General features: G+C 33.7%; 1 protein-coding gene across 4 annotated transcripts in view; it reads right to left on the bottom strand.

Annotated features, from left to right (window-relative positions):
- Positions 1–21,140, bottom strand: part of LOC149769943 (uncharacterized) — a 35,016-nt gene extending 13,876 nt beyond the window's left edge. The window contains exons 1-12 of one of the 4 annotated variants that reach the window (XM_089949630.1): positions 20,770–21,140; positions 17,613–17,681; positions 16,431–16,528; positions 15,491–15,592; positions 14,948–15,064; positions 12,182–12,466; positions 7,996–8,131; positions 6,874–7,090; positions 3,221–3,738; positions 1,671–2,009; positions 980–1,097; positions 228–407 (exon numbers count right to left, since the gene is read on the bottom strand). In XM_089949630.1, the coding sequence (XP_089805756.1) occupies positions 228–407; positions 980–1,097; positions 1,671–2,009; positions 3,221–3,738; positions 6,874–7,090; positions 7,996–8,131; positions 12,182–12,466; positions 14,948–15,064; positions 15,491–15,592; positions 16,431–16,528; positions 17,613–17,681; positions 20,770–20,846 (2,256 nt within the window). In that variant the 5' untranslated portion in view covers positions 20,847–21,140. The remainder of the gene's footprint in view (positions 1–227; positions 408–979; positions 1,098–1,670; positions 2,010–3,220; positions 3,739–6,873; positions 7,091–7,995; positions 8,132–12,181; positions 12,467–14,947; positions 15,065–15,490; positions 15,593–16,430; positions 16,529–17,612; positions 17,682–20,769) is intronic. The other 3 variants (XM_089949631.1, XM_089949632.1, XM_089949633.1) reach the window with 3 other exon arrangements.
- Positions 21,141–21,402: the final 262 nt, after the last annotated feature.

Raw genomic sequence — 21,402 nt, 5'->3', positions numbered from 1 at the left:
TAAACATTGTAAACATATTACTGTTTGCTTTGTTTTCTTAGTAGGTAATATAAATGCAAAAAATAAAATACCTTGTCAGTTAAGTTAATCAGTTGGAATGGTACACAGCCATGTTCGAAATATGTATTGGAAGCATACAATAGTGCATGAAACTAGACAGATCGGTTGATATGGAGGAGTGGCCTTTATTTCTATATGGACTCGTAATAATGCCTTAGGATACTCACGTTAACTACGAACTTGCTTTCTAACAGTGCTTGGTTGTAAACTGTGACCTTGACAGTTACGTTTACTTTGTCTAAGTCCTCCTTTGCCATCATAAACCAGCAGTTGTCCAGGTCGAGAATCTGGGCAGCGATAAAACACTTCTCAAGAACACATTTACATTCTTGTTCTTTGCAGGATATCTATAAAATGTACGTATTACGCATAATCGAAGTAAATTTATTTTCATTCATAGATTGGCTGTACACTGCAATGTATGCTCACGATTACATTGTTTCAACTCCACGTTCGCCTTCGAAAACCAACATATGTGGAGCTTCAGAATCTGAATCTGAATGATCCTAATTTGTCCATAGCAACAGTACTCACGAAAGTGATGTTTATTTACTACATTGTATTTAATATGGGAAACATTGAACATTAACAACAATTTAAAAATAATCATTGTAAATGTTTTAACATATTTAATAAAATGTAACAGTTAACACCACATCGTTTCGATACATATTTTGAGTTTTTAGTTTCTATTAGGCCGCAGGTAAATCATATGAAACACACCTTTTAACTCGGACATTAAAGTATCCACCGTATGAATGCCTGATAGGCATTTATCTTTTGTGTCAACTACTACGCATTTATTCTTAGTGTTCAACATGCAAAAGTTTCAATCAAGCATTTTAGGCGACCTTTAAGAACACATCCTAGAATTGTACATAAAACAGATGTGAATGACAGTCTTCCCTACATTACTCACGTTTTTTACTGAAGCGCTGGCATAACCACTGTACTGAACATGCCCTGTGTCGTCGCGAATTAGACTGAATCCGATCTTATGAACACCACTATCAGTATCCCATGCAGAGAAGACCAGTCTGAAAAAGATACAATTATCGTTCTATACTTGAAAAAAATAGGATGATTTGTCATACGCTTGAAGAATATCTTTGGGAGTAAAAAGTTTTAAAAATTATGATCAGATTACATTAGCAAAATCTCAAAGAAATGACGCCATGAAAGGGCAAATGCTGAGGCACAACTTTACGAAAATACTTCAGAGAGCAAATATTTATATTAAGCTCGTTAAAGCCATGAACATATTGCAGATATTGTTTGCCACAACATTAATATGAAGAACATTCTGTCAATGAGGATATCATATCATCTATCAACAATTTTGATCCAAGTTAATTTCGGCAAACAATCTTTATCCGTTAAGGTGATTGAAAAAGACATGACAAAATCCAAGCAAGTTAATACCATTCACAAAGCTCCAAACCTTTTCATATAACTTAAAAAAGCAAGGCACTTTTATAGCTGAATATTCGTATAGTTTTGACCTTTGAGTTAAAGACCTAATTGACAAAAAAATCGCTTGCCGTTACGTTCCATGAATGTTAGTAAGGAGAGATGACTATATTTTGCACAACCTGTGCAATATATTATACCTGGATGTGTGATTGTAGGTCCCGTTTTGGTTCTTGACAAATACGTAACTTTGCGACAAAGGTGGCGTTGAATCAAAGTGAACTTCCGTGTTATCGGACTTCATGTTGCCTAGAACATCGTGCGCTCGCACCCAAATTCGCGCAGTCTTCCCGTCTCTGAGGCTTGCACTAAATGTATAACGTTCGGATAGTCCACTGACGTTAATCCATCCATTAGCCGGTTCATCAGTGTCGTCTGTGTAAATTGCATTGACCTCAAAGCGGACTATGCCATTTTTATTCGGCTTTTCTTCGATAGTTCTTTCACCTTCATTGTCATCAAATCCAGGGTAGACAAATCTGTACATTTACAAAAATTAGCAGAAATTAAAAAGAAATAATTTCATAAGTATTGTATTTTGTATGGATAACACGATATAAATATGTTATGAAGAACAGGTACCGAAGTCAGCTATATATATTATTTTCGGTTCTTCTTGATGATTCTAAGAGAAGTGTGTAGCATCCATTTTCTAGGACATCCAGTCAGTCTTTACATATATGTATAACTTGGATATTGTGTTGCAATAATATTATCTTTCAATGTAATGAAATTACTGCTAAAACTAACATTTGTGTCGGCTAATATATATATATATATATATATATATATATATATATATATATATATATGTGTGTGTGTGTGTGTGTGTGTGTGTGTCTGTGTGTGTCTTTATATTAAATATTAAATACACTTGATTAATATAATATATATACTTTATATATTATTATCATTAATATTATTATTATTAATATTATTATTATTATTATTATTATTATTAATGTTGTCGTTGTTCATGTTCTTGCTCTAATTGCTGTCTGCATCAGATACTGCGTCCACTGCTATGGTTCTTTTCTTTCCATGCCATAAAATGTATTAATAAAGAGCAACATTGTCCAAACAAATGTTTCTCCTGATGAGCTCTCCGTAAATCCAAAGTCTATGACTGTTCGTCCATCTGTGTTCATGAATGTTGCCATACTTATTATTATTTCCCTAATATTTCTTTCTGTACTCATTAGTTCTTCATTGCTTCATTCTATGAATATTATGTCTGAGAAAAGGGGTATTGTATTGATTTCCATTATATGTGAGAAGTCATTTTAGATGCTTGAAATCGAACAGTCTCTCTCTCTCTCTCTTCTGTGTACATGCAGTGTGTATCCGTAAAGTTTCAGTACGTATTGTTTGATAGGAAGTTATAGGAGCAGGTGGTTCAATTTTCTGAAAGGAGAAATTATGGATATAAGTGCCATTATTTGATGAGTTTAAAGTATTCGGTTTGCATGCACATATTAGTTCTCATGATGTGCACTGACATTGAAACGGACTCGTACATTAAACCATTAGTATGTCAACGTAAACGCTGATAGCAAAGACACTGGCAGCTCAAATCGAACGAACGTTCCTTCAAGAGCAGTTGAAGCAAAGTTTTGTCCGGTATTATGTTCAGATTATCTCGTAAATACAACAAAAACAAAATAACCCTCACTGCCCTTAATAAACCTACTTTTGGCTTTTTAGGATCCCGTCCCTTTCAATTTCTTTGAACTGAATTGGATAGGCACTGACTTTGTTCAACAGTTTTCTATCATAGATGAATTTATTGAGAAAATGATTCGTCCACTGAACTGTGTACTCTGTCTTTGTTCCATTTCTTGCTGTATGCCACATATATCCCGTCTCAGGAACTGCTGATGCCACAAACAATGAATTGACTTCATCCACGTTCGTGCTTATATTTGAAGTCGGATCATAGAGAACGAGGCGCCTAGCGATCTTAGAGTTATTGGCCATATCGGTTGCTTGGAGCAGAACAGAGTACATTCCACTCTCTAATGGCATGTGGGTGTAATTGTAAGTGTTTCCTTGGGTATGGTTAATATCAGCAGAATGAACCGGTTCCAGGGCTGTGGTTTCTGTAAGGTTGCCATATAGATTAGCAGCGAGTTTGAATATTTCCAAGTGGTAATTCTTCATCCCAGATATCGTGTCTGTCCATCCACCCCAAGTAATGTTGATCGGCGACTGCAAAAAAGATATAGTGATTCAATGCTGGTTCTATTAACATGCAATATATATATATGTCACATAGTAAACATTGCCTACAGTTTCATATGTTTGTATATTACCCATGTGAACAAATCACTTTAGGTTATTCTGATTGGTCCGAATAAGGACATTCAATTATTGTACAGTCTTCTCTTTACTGATTGGCTACGATTGTGAGAAAACATTTTTTTTTAACCCCGCCCTCTGGAATTTTTTGTTTTCATTGAATATTTTTGGCAGCCATTTTTTATATTCGACTCGCGAAAGGGATTTGTAAAAAAATTGTCTGTTTCAATATCGCCAATTTACCCCCACAGGAGTGTGTTATGTCATGTATAACATATCATAACATGAGCCATATCAAACCTCCCAAGACAAGAACAATAACAAGTAAAACTACCAGTATTGCTTAGATGATAACGACGATAGGGGTAGGGTTGGATGGGTGGTATATCTGTAGCATGGAATCCACCCAATATACAAGCTTGGTTTAAATGTGAACTTACTGACGTAAATAAAATTCAACTTTGTTCACAAGAGAATGTAGACATAAACCGGTCTACTCAACTGACAGAACTTTATCCAACCACAGCATATTTACGCGGTAAATATGTGATGCAAGTACGACTCAAAAAGAGATTTAATTTACGTCTTCTGTACAATCCAATGTTCCTTATCAAATACTGCATATATCCGGTCACAAATACATTACAGTAAATATGTGTATGTTTTAATCCTGGAATAGTCTTTTCACAAAAATATCGCAACAATGTAATATTTATTTGTGATGTGGAATTTAAATGTACACTCTGTCACTGTGTTGTGTAGTCCAACTCAAACAGGTTATGTGCACCGTATTAAAGGATGTGACATCACAAGCATCGGACATTTTGTGCTGACAAATGTTTCGCCTCTAGTAAAATGTTCTATTTATTTGGATGAACGCTTATTCTTTGATTTATAGTTATTAAAAATGTATAATATACGTTTGCTATTTCAGCTTTGTTTGGGACTATTTTTAAGTACAACAAATGAAAGGTACAGCATCTGTCAGAATGAACGAAATTATTCGTTCTTCTTTCTATCTAAATAATTTCTACTGAGATAAAACTAGTGATAAAAAGAATCTCAAATGTGTAATGATTGAATATTAAATTTATGAAACTCGTTAAGCAATGTGCAGCTTTTGCTAGAATTGGTTCGCAAAAGCTAGACGTTATTCAACTTATTTCATAAATTCAATAAAATAATTACCCATTTGAGTATATGTATATATATATATATATATATATATATATATATATATATATATATATATATATATATATATATATATATAAGTTACATAAAATAAAACAATATAATAATATATAATGAAATACGATAATTAACTACAGGCAGAAAACAATGAAATGAGTTTTCCCATTGACCATAAAACCATTCCAAATTTCATTTCCAATCTTTCATAATATGGTATATTTATGACAATTGAGGGTTGCAATACTACTACTACTACCAGTAATAATAATGATAATAATAATTGAAAGTATATTGTAGAATAAAAGCAAATTTTAAAGAGCGATATACATTGCTGAAGTAGTCGTTAGTCAAAACCTTCAAGGCCTGTATGAGTTGTATTTAATATAATTTATTGTAGTTCTTTATATCACTCCTGCGTTTTGCTCTCAAATGTAAACTGACAGATATGGTAATGCACATCGTCAAGCTATGACCTGTAGTACAAATACGGATAAACTGATATTTTCAAAGAGGAAAAACATATTCGAAATTTTACGTCAAGGTATTAATGGTGATCTTTCAGTTAGCGTAAAATTTAATTTTTCTGTTCTGTCAAGATATATGGAATAACAATTATTTAGGTAAATTATTTTTGTTTTATATCATATATTGTAGATACTGAGATACCATTTCCTCATTTTACACACACACACACACACACACACACACATACACACACACACACATATATATATATATATATATATATATATATATATATATATATATATATATATATATATATATATATATATATATATATATATATATATATATCGCGTTTGAACATTTCAGGTAAATGTTTCTGATGTATAATAGATAGGTGTTATAATGGAGTCAGAGATAAATTTCTTTCAATTTTTTAATTCCAGCTGGAAAAAGTAGGGCTTCCACGAAGCAAATATCGTGCATTTTCACACCAAACAGAGAGCCATTCCTATCCCAACTATGTCCGTACCTTTTGGCTTTTTTCTTATCCTGCCCGGAGTGCTGAATTGTAGGATACTCATATTAGATAGCCTGAGAAAACTCTTAAAATTGAATTGAAGAATATAAAATTAGGCAAAACAATTTAAAGGTATAACAGTGTTGAGGTATTTAACTTTCAACGGTATTGTAGTCCCTACGAAGATCATTAATTAACTTGTATTACATGTGTTTTTGTAGTCCCTTTGACGATCATTAATTTTCTGTGATTGCATGTGTTTTTGTAGTCCCTATGAAGATCATTAATTAACTTGTGTTGCATGTATTTTTGTAGTCTCTATGACGATCATTAATTAACTTGTATTGCATGTGTTTTTGTGGTCCCTATGAAGATAATTAATTAAATGTTATTCCATGTGATATTGTAGTCCCTATGAAGATCATTAATTAACTTGTATTGCATGTGTTTTTGTAGTCCCTATGAAGATAATTAATTAACTGTTATTCCATGTGATTTTGTAGTCCCTACGACAATCATTAATTAACATGTATTGCATGTGTTTGTGTAATCCCTATGAAGATCATTAATTTTCTGTGATCGCATATTTTTGTAGACCTTATGAAAATCATTAATTAACTTGTATTGCATGTGTTTTTGTAGTCCCTATGAAGATAATTAATTAACTGTTATTCCATGTGTTTTTGTAGTCCCTATGAAGATCATTAATTAACTTGTATTGCATGTGTTTTTGTAGTCCCTATGAAGATCATTAATTTTCTGTGATTGCATATTTTTTGTAGACCTTATGAAAATCATTAATTAACTTGTATTGCATGTGTTTTTGTAGTCCCTATGAAGATCTTAAATCAACTGACGTGATGTACCTTGGTAAATTCATTCTCTATCTTCAGTGGAACATCGGTCGATGTGCACACCACAGCTATATTTTTCTCAGAACAGTGTTTTGGGACCTCGAAGTCAAACTTAAACTCAACTACCTTCTGATCCGTTTGACCGAGGTAGGTTTGGTTCAACCAGACACTATTTTCATTAACGACCTGTCGGAAACCTCCGCTCCGTGCTGTGAATTCAACAGTAAACCTGTACAAATGTAAGAATGCATACTGTCAATACTAAATACTAGTATGTACATGTTTGTGGTAGTGAAACCATTGAATTTGGGTTAAGTCTAATTTCTTCTTGAGAAACCTTTTTCAAACTTGACCTTTTTTATTGCGCAACTTGACCGTCATCAGTTGTATTTTTATTGTTCCGTGTGTTGTACAAGGCTGTAAAAATGGCCAATAAACGTGATACTTAATACATGACGTGTTGTAAATGTCAGATTGCGAAATCTTCTGTGTAAATCACAAATACCTTTCTGCTTCGTCAACAATACGCAACTTTCAAGATGAAGTGAAGTTATTAATTATTTGAATATAAAATGTGGACCAAAATAATATTTGAGATAAAATTACATAATATGTATTATTTAAAATGTCAATACCTCTGCATTGAGGAGGTTGAATTATTTTTTAAATTTTATTTATCAAAGGTGCACAGGATAACCTGACACCAAACAATCAAAATAAAATAAATATAAATACTGCACCGTTTCCTTTACCACAATTTGCTGAAATTTACATTTTATTCGAATTTATTAAGGATATGGACAGTATAGCATGTAGATAATGGAGTACACGTATTTATATTACACAGGTGTTATTCATTTTCAAATGGATAAGGCCATTCAACGTTGACGTGTAATGGTGAAATAATTTTGCCTACATGCTGTAGCTTTCCATACAGTACTAATGCAATTTGAATAGTTTGATTAATACAATTAAAATTGAGCGATTTGATAGGAGATAAATTTACTAAGATAATGTTAAGTATACATAAATATACGCCATATTCTATTGGAGGGCTGGCAAACGTCTAATATTGTATGTATATTTGACAAAATACGCATATGTGTGAATAAGAAAGACACAGAAATACTTCACCAGTCGCCATCTTCCAAGTTTGTATAGAACTGAGATTCTGTAATGATGCATTTGACGATATCCTTGTTTGGAGCTGTATCCGAGATACCGGGGCAGATGTATTGCTTGGTAAAGGCCACATCACGTATTAGACCACCTAATGCTAGATACAACCACAATTAAATCACCGAAACCCGGAACAACACGAGCATATCTCTGTACATAATGAATAGTACACAAATACACTTTTAAAATCAAGGGTGAAAATCATTTTGTTGTATCAGAATAGAGAATACATATATCCTACCCTTACACGATTTCAACGTATATCAGATACTTGAAAGACATAAACTTTATTTGGCTTCTCGAGTTTCGCAACAGCCTCAGAAAAGTGCCATTGCGCTACACAAAGCAATATACATTTATGCAAGGCAGTGCACTAACTTTGTACCCCCACAAAAGCTACGTTAGCAATCCAAATCGCATACACACACGCGCGCGCGCATACACACACACAAACACACACACGCACACACACACGCACGCGCGCACACACACACACACACACACAAAACGTGCACTTCAGGGCACGTGGTAATGCACAGTTGTGAACATGACAGTATGACAGTGCACTGCGGTGAGTAAGACAATGCACATTTATCAGTGTGTGTGTGTGTGTGTGTGTGTGTGTGTGTCTGTTTTGGATTTTTAACGTAGCTTTAGCAATTTTTCAGCCATATCGCCACGATGTCTGCAGTATGACAGTTTATGGTGATCTCAAGCACTACGGCAAGATGCCGTAGACATAGCATGATGTCCCACCCAGTCACATTATCCTGACACCAGGCCGACCAGTCCTAACACTAACCTCTTAATGCTGAGCGCCAAGCTACTAGTAAAATGTTTATAAGACTCGGCCGGGGTTCGAACCCGGGACATCGCACATCCCCACATTTATCTGTAATGAATGAAGTCGTTGCTTTTATGTAGTAGGAGCTATATCAGTATTTTATGAAAACAATATTGAATTTAACAATATTCCGTTAATATTTAACATATTGCTGTACATTAATTAGAGACATGTTGATGATTTCAACAATAATGACGATATTGTGGATGAGTCGTACACTGCGGTAATTTAGGCCCCTTCTTCTTTGTATCATTTATAAGAATACATTTAGAAATAAGGGTGCTTGAAATAGCAGTAGTAGTAGTAGTAGTAGTTGTTTTTAGTTTTGTATTCAATTGTTGTTCCTGCTATAAATATTAATATTAAGACTACCTGAGTTATATTACAGTCATATCGTTACATTAATATTAATATTGAGACTACCTGAGTTATATTACAGTCATATCGTTACGTTAATATTAATATTAAGACTACCTGAGTTATATTAGTCATATCGTTACATTAATATTAATATTAAGACTACATGAGTTATATTACAGTCATATCGTTACATTAATATTAATATTAAGACTACATGAGTTATATTACAGTCATATCGTTACGTTAATATTAATATTAAGACTACCTGAGTTATATTAGTCATATCGTTACATTAATATTAATATTAAGACTACCTGAGTTATATTAGTCATATCGTTACATTAATATTAATATTAAGACTACATGAGTTATATTACTGTCATATCGTTACATTAATATTAACTATACATGTTCCTTTATACACCCAGAGAGTTTAACAATTAATTAAACCTTTCAGTTATTGATGCAATCCACTTTAGGCCAATCTAGGTAAATCGCATCCAGAGTGAACGCTATCCTACTGCCCATGTAATTAAAATCTTAAGCCACACATGTAGATGAATATCGTATATTATGTAGCATTCTTTTGTCATGATGAAGGACGAACATTTATACATAATTTGTACATTTTTAGGAATAAGGTTTACAAATCTAATCCATTATTTAATACGGATAACATATAACTTTTGAAACAAATATTTGCAGGTAGTTTGTGTTTTTCGAATTTTTAAAATCCATGTTAAACATTATATTATGATATCACAGGTTATATTCATGTCTTGTAATATGCTTCATATACTGTACAATTTAGAGCGGGAGTAGAATAAAGTCATATCCAGATTTGTCATGTGACGTTTGTACATTATTCACTGTAAGTAGAGCCTCTCAAATTGATTTACGACCCCTCTCTAAGTGAATAACCTTTACATAGAGCTAGTTAGTATTCATGGCTTTAAACACCTGTAAGTGATTTACTTTTAAATGTGCCTCTGTCAATGATCTAGAATGCTATGCAAGTCAAGTATCTTCAAACAGAGCCTCTATCACTGAATTTAATCCTCAATAACAAGCGTATCCTTAAATAATGAAGTTTGTCATATGCTCTCTCTATCTCTCCCTCTCTCTCAATTATATTTGGCCGAAATGGATTTAGTTTATATTTCTATTTTCCGGTATATGTACTAGTACAAATAATGTGTTATTTTACACTGCACCTAACAAATATATATTTTGGTGAAAAAATATTAGCAAAGAAACAAGTAAGAAATTGTCAGTAATGATGTAATTTCAGTTCAGACTAGTATCATGACACTTTATACAGCTGGACAGTAATAATCTACTTTCAGTCCAAATGAGTAGCATCACACAAACTGGACAGTTTCATAAAATAAGCGTTTTTGTTTCTTCAAGCGCAAAGACCGGAACTCTGTGGTTACTACTACTACTACTACTACTACTAATAATAATAAAGCAGGCATACTACTACTATAAACATTATCATTATTATATTTATTATTAAAGTTTTGGCTTCTGACAATCAGCCAAGATTAAAAACTGAGTTATATTAGCAAAATTAATATTATTAGGGATCCACTCTATATCAGGCGGGAATTCAGATATTCAAAACATAAAGAGAGGAAGAAAAAGTGTTGAGATTGCTATTTACACGCAAACCTGGTCAATGAGTACTATCAGAGCTATACTAACGTGTCTACCTTTATCGGAGGACTAATTAGGTCAAGCTTATAGTATGATAAATATGATATTATATAGATATGATTACTTATAAGGCAGTATACTTAATTATCTGCAAAGAACAATATGATAAAAAATGTGCACCTTTTTTTGGGAGTTCGCGATTTCAGATTTAAATAATAATAATAATAATAATAATAATAATAATAATAATAATAAAGTAATAATAATAATTTAAGTAAAACATTAATAATAATGACGTTGATTGGCAATGCATAGGTCATCATCATCATCATCATAATCATCATCATAATCATCATCACCACTGCAATATAAACAACAATCAAAGTGGCTACCTTATTAACTACGCGTGTGTACATTTAATTGAGACGACTGTTGAAAATAGTTTTAAAGACATAGGAAATAAAATAAAATAAATGTAAAGGATATAACTTCAAGTGAACGATATGAAATGAAAAGAAAACCTTCTGTTTTATTTTAACTTCTTATTTTGATTTTGGTCTTAAATTTGGTTTCATTTCATTTGATATACGTATTCTGTATGCATATCAGCTAGAAAGATCAGAAGTTCCTTCATTACTTCATTGACTGGAGAATAACAGTAAACACTAAAGTCATACTACATTTTACCCATATCTACCAAGATGTTTCCAGTATACAACAATGTTCGGCCTGAGTGTACCTTTTCTACCATATGCACTAGCATGTTCACAAACATTGTATCACCTTTTCACTTCGTATATAAATTGGAGTGCACATTTAGTTTAAGCGTAACACACAATGGCTGTACATTGTATGATGTTTTATTTAGATACAATTTATTTAGTAAAATGTTAGAGAGGAAACCACGCTACTAAACAACAATCTCAGAATTTGACAGAGCTGATTCGTAATCTTTGTTCATTAATTTCTACAAATTTCTAGAGACTTCGAATCTGCTTAATTTTCTTTTGTACTTTATGAAATATAACATAGAGATCAAACTTCAATGCTAAGATAAAAGACAACAAAAGAAATAAAGAAACACCTGTACAGGTACAGAATATTCAGAATATCTTTAAGTCAAGCTATCTACTGAATCAAGGGGATAAATCTTAGAAACGTCAAAGTTGAGCATGCTGTACTTTGCATATAAATCCAAATGTATTTACATATTTCGAACATTTTGAATTCACATGGTTAATTTATGACATAAACAAAATGTGATTTGACGAATTTTACCTGATCTTGGAATCTTGGAAATGTTGACAAAAATTTGGCCTCCGACGATGCCGAAGCCAGAGTCATCGATATATCTAGGTCTATGTGAGAGGGGTGGAGGTTCGTACAGGGAGTGGAATTCAAACATCAAATAGTTGAAATCTTTTTGATTAATCCAAAACGTGTCCTTATGCACTGTGGTTCCATCCATGGCGAAGGAAAATTTAGTAGAGTTGTCTGTGCGTCTGATGTGAGACAAAGTCACTGTGCTAAGACCAATATCCGGCATTCCCTTCTCCTTGGTCACTGTATTAATTAATTAATTAATTAATTAATTAATTAATTAATTAATTAATTAATTATTATTATTATTATTATTATTAATATACACCGCTCCGGTGGCCTAGTGGTTAGAGCGTCCGCCTCGGATGCGGGAGGTCGTGGGTTCTATCCTCGGTTAGAGTCATACCAAAGGCTTACAAAAATGGCTCTAACAGCTGCCTCATTTGGCGCTCAGCATTACGAGGTTAGTGTTAGGACTGGTCGGCCTGGTGTCAGGATAATGTGACTGGGAGAGACATCATGCTACATGTCTGCGGCATGATGCCTCAGCGCTATACATCACTATAAACTGCCACATTGTAGACATCGTAGCGATATGACGGAACAATTGTTAAAAGCTACGTTAAAAATCCAAATCATATCACACATATTATTATTATTGTTGTTGTTGTTGCAGTTAGTAATAGTGGTGTAGGGTATATTGTTATTGAAGTGTGCATGAAAGTCGCTTTTTTGGTTATAGTGAGACTAAACGGTAGTGTTATGTGCGAGGAAAACATATTTTGCTGTCGTTTGCACCTTTTTATTGTCGCTAAGAGACTGAAAGGACTCAGGCGACCACGCACTTTCCTCGCCGACTACTAATGTTTTTCCTGGTTAATCAAATTTTACATGATTGTTGAAATTCGTACAACATCATATTTTTATTCCCGATCAAGACATCTGCTATCGTCCGATCTGGTTTACAGTTTTAGTTCTCAAGGTACCGATCATATTGCATTTTGTTTACCACACGGTAAACAGAAAAATGACCTTATGTATGAGACAAACAGTATACAGTAATCCATCTGGTACATTATTATAGAACTGCCCCAAACTTTACGCTTTCATCTTGTGTCTTTTCTCTTCACAAAATGCTTCTCCGTTCGTATTGTCTCTGCAAAATGCTGCCAATGGCTTTAGAACAAACAACTTCCGGAACGTATACAATCTCGAATGTGCTAACTTCGAGCATTAAATTCGAACGAAGTTATGAGTCTAAAACCGGCTCAAATCAATTCACAAGTGTGATTGATTGCGTTTTTCTATGTCTAAAGTGGTTAATGTCTCATTGATGATGGAACATCAATGTTCATGATGACAATAAGAGCACGCACTAGTGTCGTATTCATGGGCTACGCACGGGGATTTATGATAGAGTAACTGCCCGTTTCTTAAGATTTTACTCTTAACTACTCCTCTGCCGCCCAAATCGCGGCATCTCGTCCTTTAATGCTATTCTAGGTCTAGCTTCCCCGATAAACAAGTGCCAACTGACCTCTTTTATTTATCTACCCAATTCGAAAAAGTGAGATTTTGATTACCAGCTTGCTGGTTCTTAGTGTGCTTATACTGTATATTGTCCTAACATATTTGTCTTGCTTACCATTCGATGCTTCATCAATATAGCCAGCCTGCCTAATAATGTTCCATTTATTTATATTGGTCTCTTCTTTCAAGGACACATATTGTTTTCCTTTAGAATGAACTCACCGTTTCTGACCAAGGTTTTTAACTAAATATTTTGACAGACTCTCGCACGTTTTATTTCCTTTTTCCCAAATTCTAGCCGCAGTTGTAAATAAGACGCTGACATACATATTAAATGGGTAAACACACACACACACACACACACACACACTCGTCTTATGTTTTCTATATTTAATCTCTCTTTCGAAACCCTTGCATGGTTAACTGAAGAGCTACATTACAGTTGCAAAATCCATTGTACAGCTTGAGAGATGAGGAGATTATATATCTAACAATTTACTTCATATAATGTATTAACATGGGGCAACTAATCCTTTGCTTTGCTATATGTGAGTTGTGGTACATCTGTAAAATCTGAACGAGTGTTTGTCAATGTTGTCTTCCTAGAAAGATCGTTGTTAGAGCCTTTACATTTCCTGAGTCAGAATCAGGGCAAATGCTTGCTTACCAGCCGGTATCTTCCTTGTCCATTATGGTCCATTCCATATTGCCTTATTTCGAAACCGATCCACTTTCCATGTGATTAGAAACGTAGCCCGTTTGCCTATTTTATGTTCCATCACTGCTTGTTTTTTTTTATAATTCTTTTCCAAATCGTTCACTTTTTATATTCCATACTATAACATTCTGCCCATATCAGGAGTTTTTAATTACTAATCTAACTCAAAACTGTTACGTTACAGTCGTTTCTTTAAGTCTGACACCACCAACCCCCGTTTCTAACTGCCGCGTTTCTCATTCTAACTCTGACTCTGTCTCGTGTCATTTATGGATACGTATCTCAAACCTCCTTAAGTTGCTCAGATCAATATAATAGTGGGAAAATAAAGAAACACACACACACACACACACACATATATATATATATATATATATATATATATATATATATATATATATAGAGAGAGAGAGAGAGAGAGAGAGAGAGAGAGAGAGAAATAGAAGGAGAGAGAGAGAGAGAGAGAGAGAGATTACTTGTTAAGCAGGCGTCCTGTCCAGTCCCAGAGAATCCAGTGTCGCATTCACACGTATCAGCCGTTTCTTGACCTTTGCACTTTCCAGGATAACATGGCACCAAATGCGAACATTTCACTGAAATGGGACACTTATTATCATAATCACTTTTATGAGACAAATGTGTATGCATGTGCGTAGGCAGGACCTAATTCTTTGATAACATTTCCAAGGAACAAGAAAGAAGGTTTTTAATTTCAAACGAGAAGCAGATGGAGATCGCTCTCATGCAACAGTTTGTTAAGAGATACACAATTAACACACAATTAATTGGAAGACCTGTTACACGTAGATGCGCCTTTTAAAAAGTAAATCTAAAATATGATCGACTAGTTAAAGAAATTCACAACTGTATTAAACCAAGTCCTCGCACATTTGATTGATATGCACATGACAACAAAATGACAGAATAGAATACATAATAAGATGAGAACTGGAGATCTGTGTATTCGTTTCAATCATGCTACAGAACAAGAATTTTCGAAAACTGGTAATTCAACCTACGTGTTGTACAAGCCGTGTACTCTCCGGTGTATCCCGTGTTGCACCTACATCTGTCAGGGGCAAAACAGGTTCCACGAGACTCACAGGAGGGGTTACAAATTGCTGTAATGGTATGCAATATATTATTTTTTTCCATTTTAAAAAGTCGATGCATATGTTGTTTTCTTTTAAAAGAGAATTCATTATTCTTACTTGCGTATCTTGCAGTACATCCATTTCTAGAAGTCTTAGAATTTGATCTTTTCAACGAGACCAGAATTGGTAACAGACATTTAAATTGATCCGAAGAAAGGAATAGGATGATAGCAATGAGAGCATACTCTCTATCTTGTAAGGAATTAATTAGATTTTAATTTACTTGATGTTTTCCGTTTATGCAGGCGACATTTTGTTTCAGTAAGATCACAATATGTCCAAAAGAAATATAACACTGTAAATCAACGGTAAGATACTCAGGAATTGTTAGCTGCTTAACTTTCTTCAACATTTACGACAACTGTAATTGGAAGGCAAGAGACGTCATAACTTTTGTCCTATGCTACATTTTTAAATAGTTACCTGTTTTCTTTTATTAAAGTAACTATTATTTGTGAGAAGCCAATTTCTCTGGATTTCATGAGTCATACACCACCAAGTTTAATGATCGAATGAACATTTTAAAAATATTTCATTAAGATAATGATTCTCTTCGTTAATTCATTATTTTTGACTGAATGTTGAGTCGAAAACGATGTTAACAATATTAACCGCATCCCAGTGACTGAATGTTTAGTCCAGGGCAATTTTGATAATATTTTCGACTTCTTCAGATTATTGCGTACTGTCCTCAAGTATCACACATTAGTATTCTTGCTTACAATTTGAAGGTTAGATTTTAAAACTCAATGAAATATTTACATAAACAGTCGAATTAGGATTGTAAGTAATAGGTTATACTTACGAACATCACATTGCTGACTACCATTTGTCATCCACCCTGGACAGCAATATTCTTCAATTATAACTGTACTTTTCTGACGATAGGAATGGCTAGTGCACCTTAAGGGAGAATGAAAACAGTCATAAGAAGAAACATGGATGTTTTTGAGGAGAAGTTTCTAATTTTTTCACATAATGATAACAAAAAATCCAACGGATTGATTTTATAGCAGATGACCTCCTTTACGAAATATGGAACCTTTGATCGTAAGTGTGAATTTATGTTCATAATACTTAATTGATGTAAAGGTAGAGACACATCAATTTTCAGCAGTACTCTTGCACTGTCCTGGGACACACCAGCAGTACTCTTGTACTGTCCTGGGACACATCAGCAGTAATCTTGCACTGTTGAAGATCAGAAGACCGAATCTCTCTTTAAAATAGCCCCTGAATCTTGGCTTTACAAGACGCTTGATTAGACTTGCATTTTGGATCACTTATCTAGGTTAAGTTGAGGCCGAAATAGTCTGTTGAATCTGAGTGGCAACACTCGGTCTCTTCTACGCTATCAAGATATCCTTCTCCAATCACTAGCATGTCTCCTCGATACTTTGCCACTTCTGGCACACATCATGGTGAGTAAGTCCTATGGCCTAGACAGTTATCGCAGGCAAAAGCGAATGAATGAATGATTTAAAAAGCGACTACAATAATCTTTTACGATTACTGGAAGGCATCCTTGTATTTATTGTGCCCATATTAACACAGTCTTTAAAGCACCGGAAACATATTCTTATAATTAATAAAAACACCAATTAGCGTAAGCTTTTAATTCCCAACAGCACCTGAAAATTTAACGCAAGAGAAACTCAACCAACTTTAAAAGTTCTCCAACAAAATGATCTTTAATGTAAAACGTTTTGGATTTTAACTGTTCAGGTTTTAATCTTGTACGAAACAGAGTGGTTTGATTTTTTCTGTTGCTCAGAATGACCGCCATGATATGAACAAAACAAAATGGATAATTATTTTCTTATTTTCTAGCATCTAAGAATGTAAGCTGAAGATTCAGTTATCAAGTATGATTCATTTCTAAGCTATACTCTAAAATAGTACATTTGTGAATTTCATTTATAGGTTAATTTTATTGCTTGAAATGTCCCATTTCATGAAGAAAGGCCAACATTATATTTTTACTTACCACCATAAGAACCGACAGGAACAATAGCGTTCAGTCCAATATTCAATTCGGCGTCTAGTGCAAACATTTCTAAAATAACACAATATAAAAAAAAATTTATGAAAATGACACATCTCAGTGACAACATACATGATACGGATATATATTTAAAATATAAATTAAGGTATATACTTTCTGCATCACATAACATTTAGCGATACGCACAGTTCCTCATTTATGTGACGTTATACTAAGAAATATGTGGGGTATATATACGAAATTATAGTTCTGAATTAACATTTGTATACAAAACAGAGACAAAATGTTTATCTCTAGATACCACACTGAATATTTAGATATTTGCTTATATGAAATAAATTTTTATTGAATGACACGACTATTATTAAACAGTTACATTTCCTTCCAAGCAGGAATCAAAACAGAGCTACTAGCAACTGGACCTCTCCGATGTCCTAAGTGGTCAGAGCGTCCTCCTCGCCTGCGGAAGGTCGCGGTATCTAACCCCGGCTGAGTCATACCAAAGTCTTATAAAAATGGTACTAGCAGCTGCCTCGCCTGGCGCTAAGCATTAAGAGGTTAGTGGTAGGACTGGTCAGTCTGCTGTCGAAATAGTGTATTTGAGCGAAACAAGTTTCGTAAACGTAATTCATAAGTTAAGTATCAAACTTATAAATGAAAACGTGAGAGGGACTTGCAGTGTTATGAACTGAACTCAAATAATCCTGATATAGTTATACGACAGTATAAAACAATGAAAAGTTCAGGATAAATTTTACAACCGGAAATGTACTTGTCCACCAAGAATGGTGATGTTGTCAAATAAGGCGTTATCCAGACCTTCATAATAACATGAAGAATTAACAATATTTTCAGAACAATATTATAAACCAAATAATAAGCACTTTCTGTATCAATCAGTGCAAATAAGTTAAATAAATTGAACCTAGTACTCTGGACTCCAATGATGCTTCGCTTATGAAGAAAACAGAAGACAAAAAAAAACAACAAAAAAAAACACAAAAAAACAAACCGAAAATACATTAGCAAAATTACCCCTTTTCAAGTATATCTTCTCAATTTCTTTGGAACGTTCCAGTCTGTAATGTCGTATTTCAACTTAGCACATTATTAAAATTGATTATAAAGCATCACTTTATGATCTATAACTTAATGGGTGAGGCATGTAGGGAACCAGACCTTATATTCTTCGGGAGTTATCATATTATTCGCTGAAGGTTAAGTAACGCATGTTAAATTATGAGAAAGTTGATTATGGTTTCAGTTCAGAATTTTAATCTACACCTTAGAGATGCAGCATGGTAAGTTGGTGGCGAGGGGACACATTTTACATATACGCAATTACACGGAGACTGACTCGCAATATCAGGAGTTAAGTGACGCCGTATACGATTAAGATTTATTACTTTTGTGATATGATTGTATATGTGCAGTCTTTGAGCTACACTGGTGATTCATTCCTTATCCTACTTTTTGTTAGACTATATGTTTCCCTACTTTAAAAAAGTAGCATAATATCCTTTATAAATGTGTCTTGAAACTTGATTTCACACCGTAACGAAGCAACGTCAGATATAGTCTCTGTGATGTGGAACGCAGTGTTGTAGAAGAAAACCAGGGTACTAGGATAAGACTGTTGGCATAAAGAACCGTCTTCTTAGCAACACAGGTAATTCTTAATGGAACGAACATAAGGCGATTAATGCTTCTTCTATCTTAAATGACTATAATAATACCGTAGATACATTGAGTGGTGACTATAATAATACCGTAGATACATTGAGTGGTGACTATTATAATACCGTAGATACATTGAGATATGTCTATAACAATACTGTAGATATATTGACTGGTGACTATAATAATACCGTAGATACATTGAGTGTTGAGTATAATAATACCGTAGATACACTGAGTGGTGACTATAATAATACCGTAGATACATTGAGTGGTGACTATAATAATGCCGTAGATACACTGAGTGGTTGACTATAATAATACCGTAGATACACTGAGTGGTGACTATAATAATACCGTAGATACATTGAGTGGTGACTATAATAATACCGTAGATACTTTGAGTGGTGACTATAATAATACCGTAGATATATTGAGATATGTCTATAACAGGACAAGAAAAGTAATACTAATAAATAATGTTGGCAAACTAGACTGCTAAACCGGGATTGTTAATACTCCAAGTTTGTTTGAAATGGGGACTAATATGAAATTCATACACTGACTATTCATACTGTTCACATATTAAATCTAGTATGAATATGAAGAATTGAGCAATGGAGAGAAATACATGTAGAGTTATACATCTGACCTTTGTCTCTCCGAAAGCAGACCAATACAGATCTCTAGGTGCTCTTAACATTTAAAATATTTCAAACTCTCCGTATTGCAACTAAGCAGAATAAAAAATAGACTTGTCCTTCTTTGAACTTCCTTTTCATTATAAAATAGTCACTCTCTGAACTTCCTTATCATTATAAACTCGTCCCTCTTTGAACTTCCTGGTCATTATACATTTGTGTTGAAATCAGATCACAATATATTTCTCTTCGGATTATGTTTAGAAATGAAAGACTGGTAAGGATCATTGATATAAGGGAAGACATCGTCTTCTTTCTTGACTCCCACTCGAAATGTTTGACTTAGAACGTAGATTTTCTTACGTTATTTAGAAAGTAGAAAGGTAGCAGGTTCTTCTAAAGACAGTGAAAAACTGGTTAACTATGTTGAGTTTCATCCAAGTGTTATATAAGAAAAATTAGGGAGAAAACTAGAGCTATCTTTGATTGTGCACCATTCAGCTCTGATATGAAATCTATAATATATTTTCCGCAACGATTAATTTTTGGATTTACACACTACAAGTTTATGTTTTAAGCTTATTATTTGTTTAAATATAATATTGCTTGAAAAACTAATTACTGATAAAACTAATTGTGAATCATATCTGCTCTTTTAATGTTATTACATAAAGGCTGTATTTACCAGTATGAAACATTGATGAAGTTTAGATCTTTGTATCAATGATCTAGACGTAAGGGACATGGCTTAGAATAATTAGCTTTTGTAACATCAGGTGGAAAGTATTAAAACTTTGAATAAGGGTACAATATGCACTTACCCGCTCAACGCTTGGCTTTTGTTGGTCAAGGTCAAGAAACAGAGCAGAACGAAGAAATGAAGAATCTTCGAATCCATGATATTAACGATATTGTCTCTGTAGATACCCAGTTAGTAGAAAATCCAAGAGTAAATGCAAGATGGAAGCTGAGCATTCATATCTTAGTGGATATCTTCCAATGACTATATAGTCACGGTTAATGTTGCCTTTTAAGGAAAGAGACGACCCAAAGTTAGTTATGAAACTTTACGGCAGTACTGAAGAAAATGCCTACAATTCTCTTCAACTGATTATTATTTGATATTAAAATTGCAGTTAAAAGTGTAAAATATTCACTTTGTGTCTTGCTCCAAATGTTTGAAAGTTATATTTGAAAATCTAATCTTCCAATCTTCCTTCTTTTATACCATCTTGTGAACATGAAATCTTGAAAATGACATGATTGGTGCGCCCGTCAGATAGTAATATACGTGGTCATGCGCAAGCTATTTGTGTCATTTCCAGCTAGACATCGTGTTCATCGATCCATAGAGGAAGTGAAAGTATCTATGATTTCCTTGTATTGATGCAATAACTTCTATAATTTAAAACAACCGCTATCCTGGCTGAAGGATGAGTGGCATAAAGGTATGA

This window comes from Sinohyriopsis cumingii, unplaced genomic scaffold (genome assembly GCF_028554795.1).
Source record: "Sinohyriopsis cumingii isolate HCF-2022 unplaced genomic scaffold, ASM2855479v2 utg002966l, whole genome shotgun sequence".
In the NCBI taxonomy this organism is placed as follows: domain Eukaryota; kingdom Metazoa; phylum Mollusca; class Bivalvia; order Unionida; family Unionidae; genus Sinohyriopsis; species Sinohyriopsis cumingii.
The sequence above is the reverse complement of the archived record's forward strand: the minus strand, read 5'-3'. Positions and strand labels throughout refer to the sequence as shown.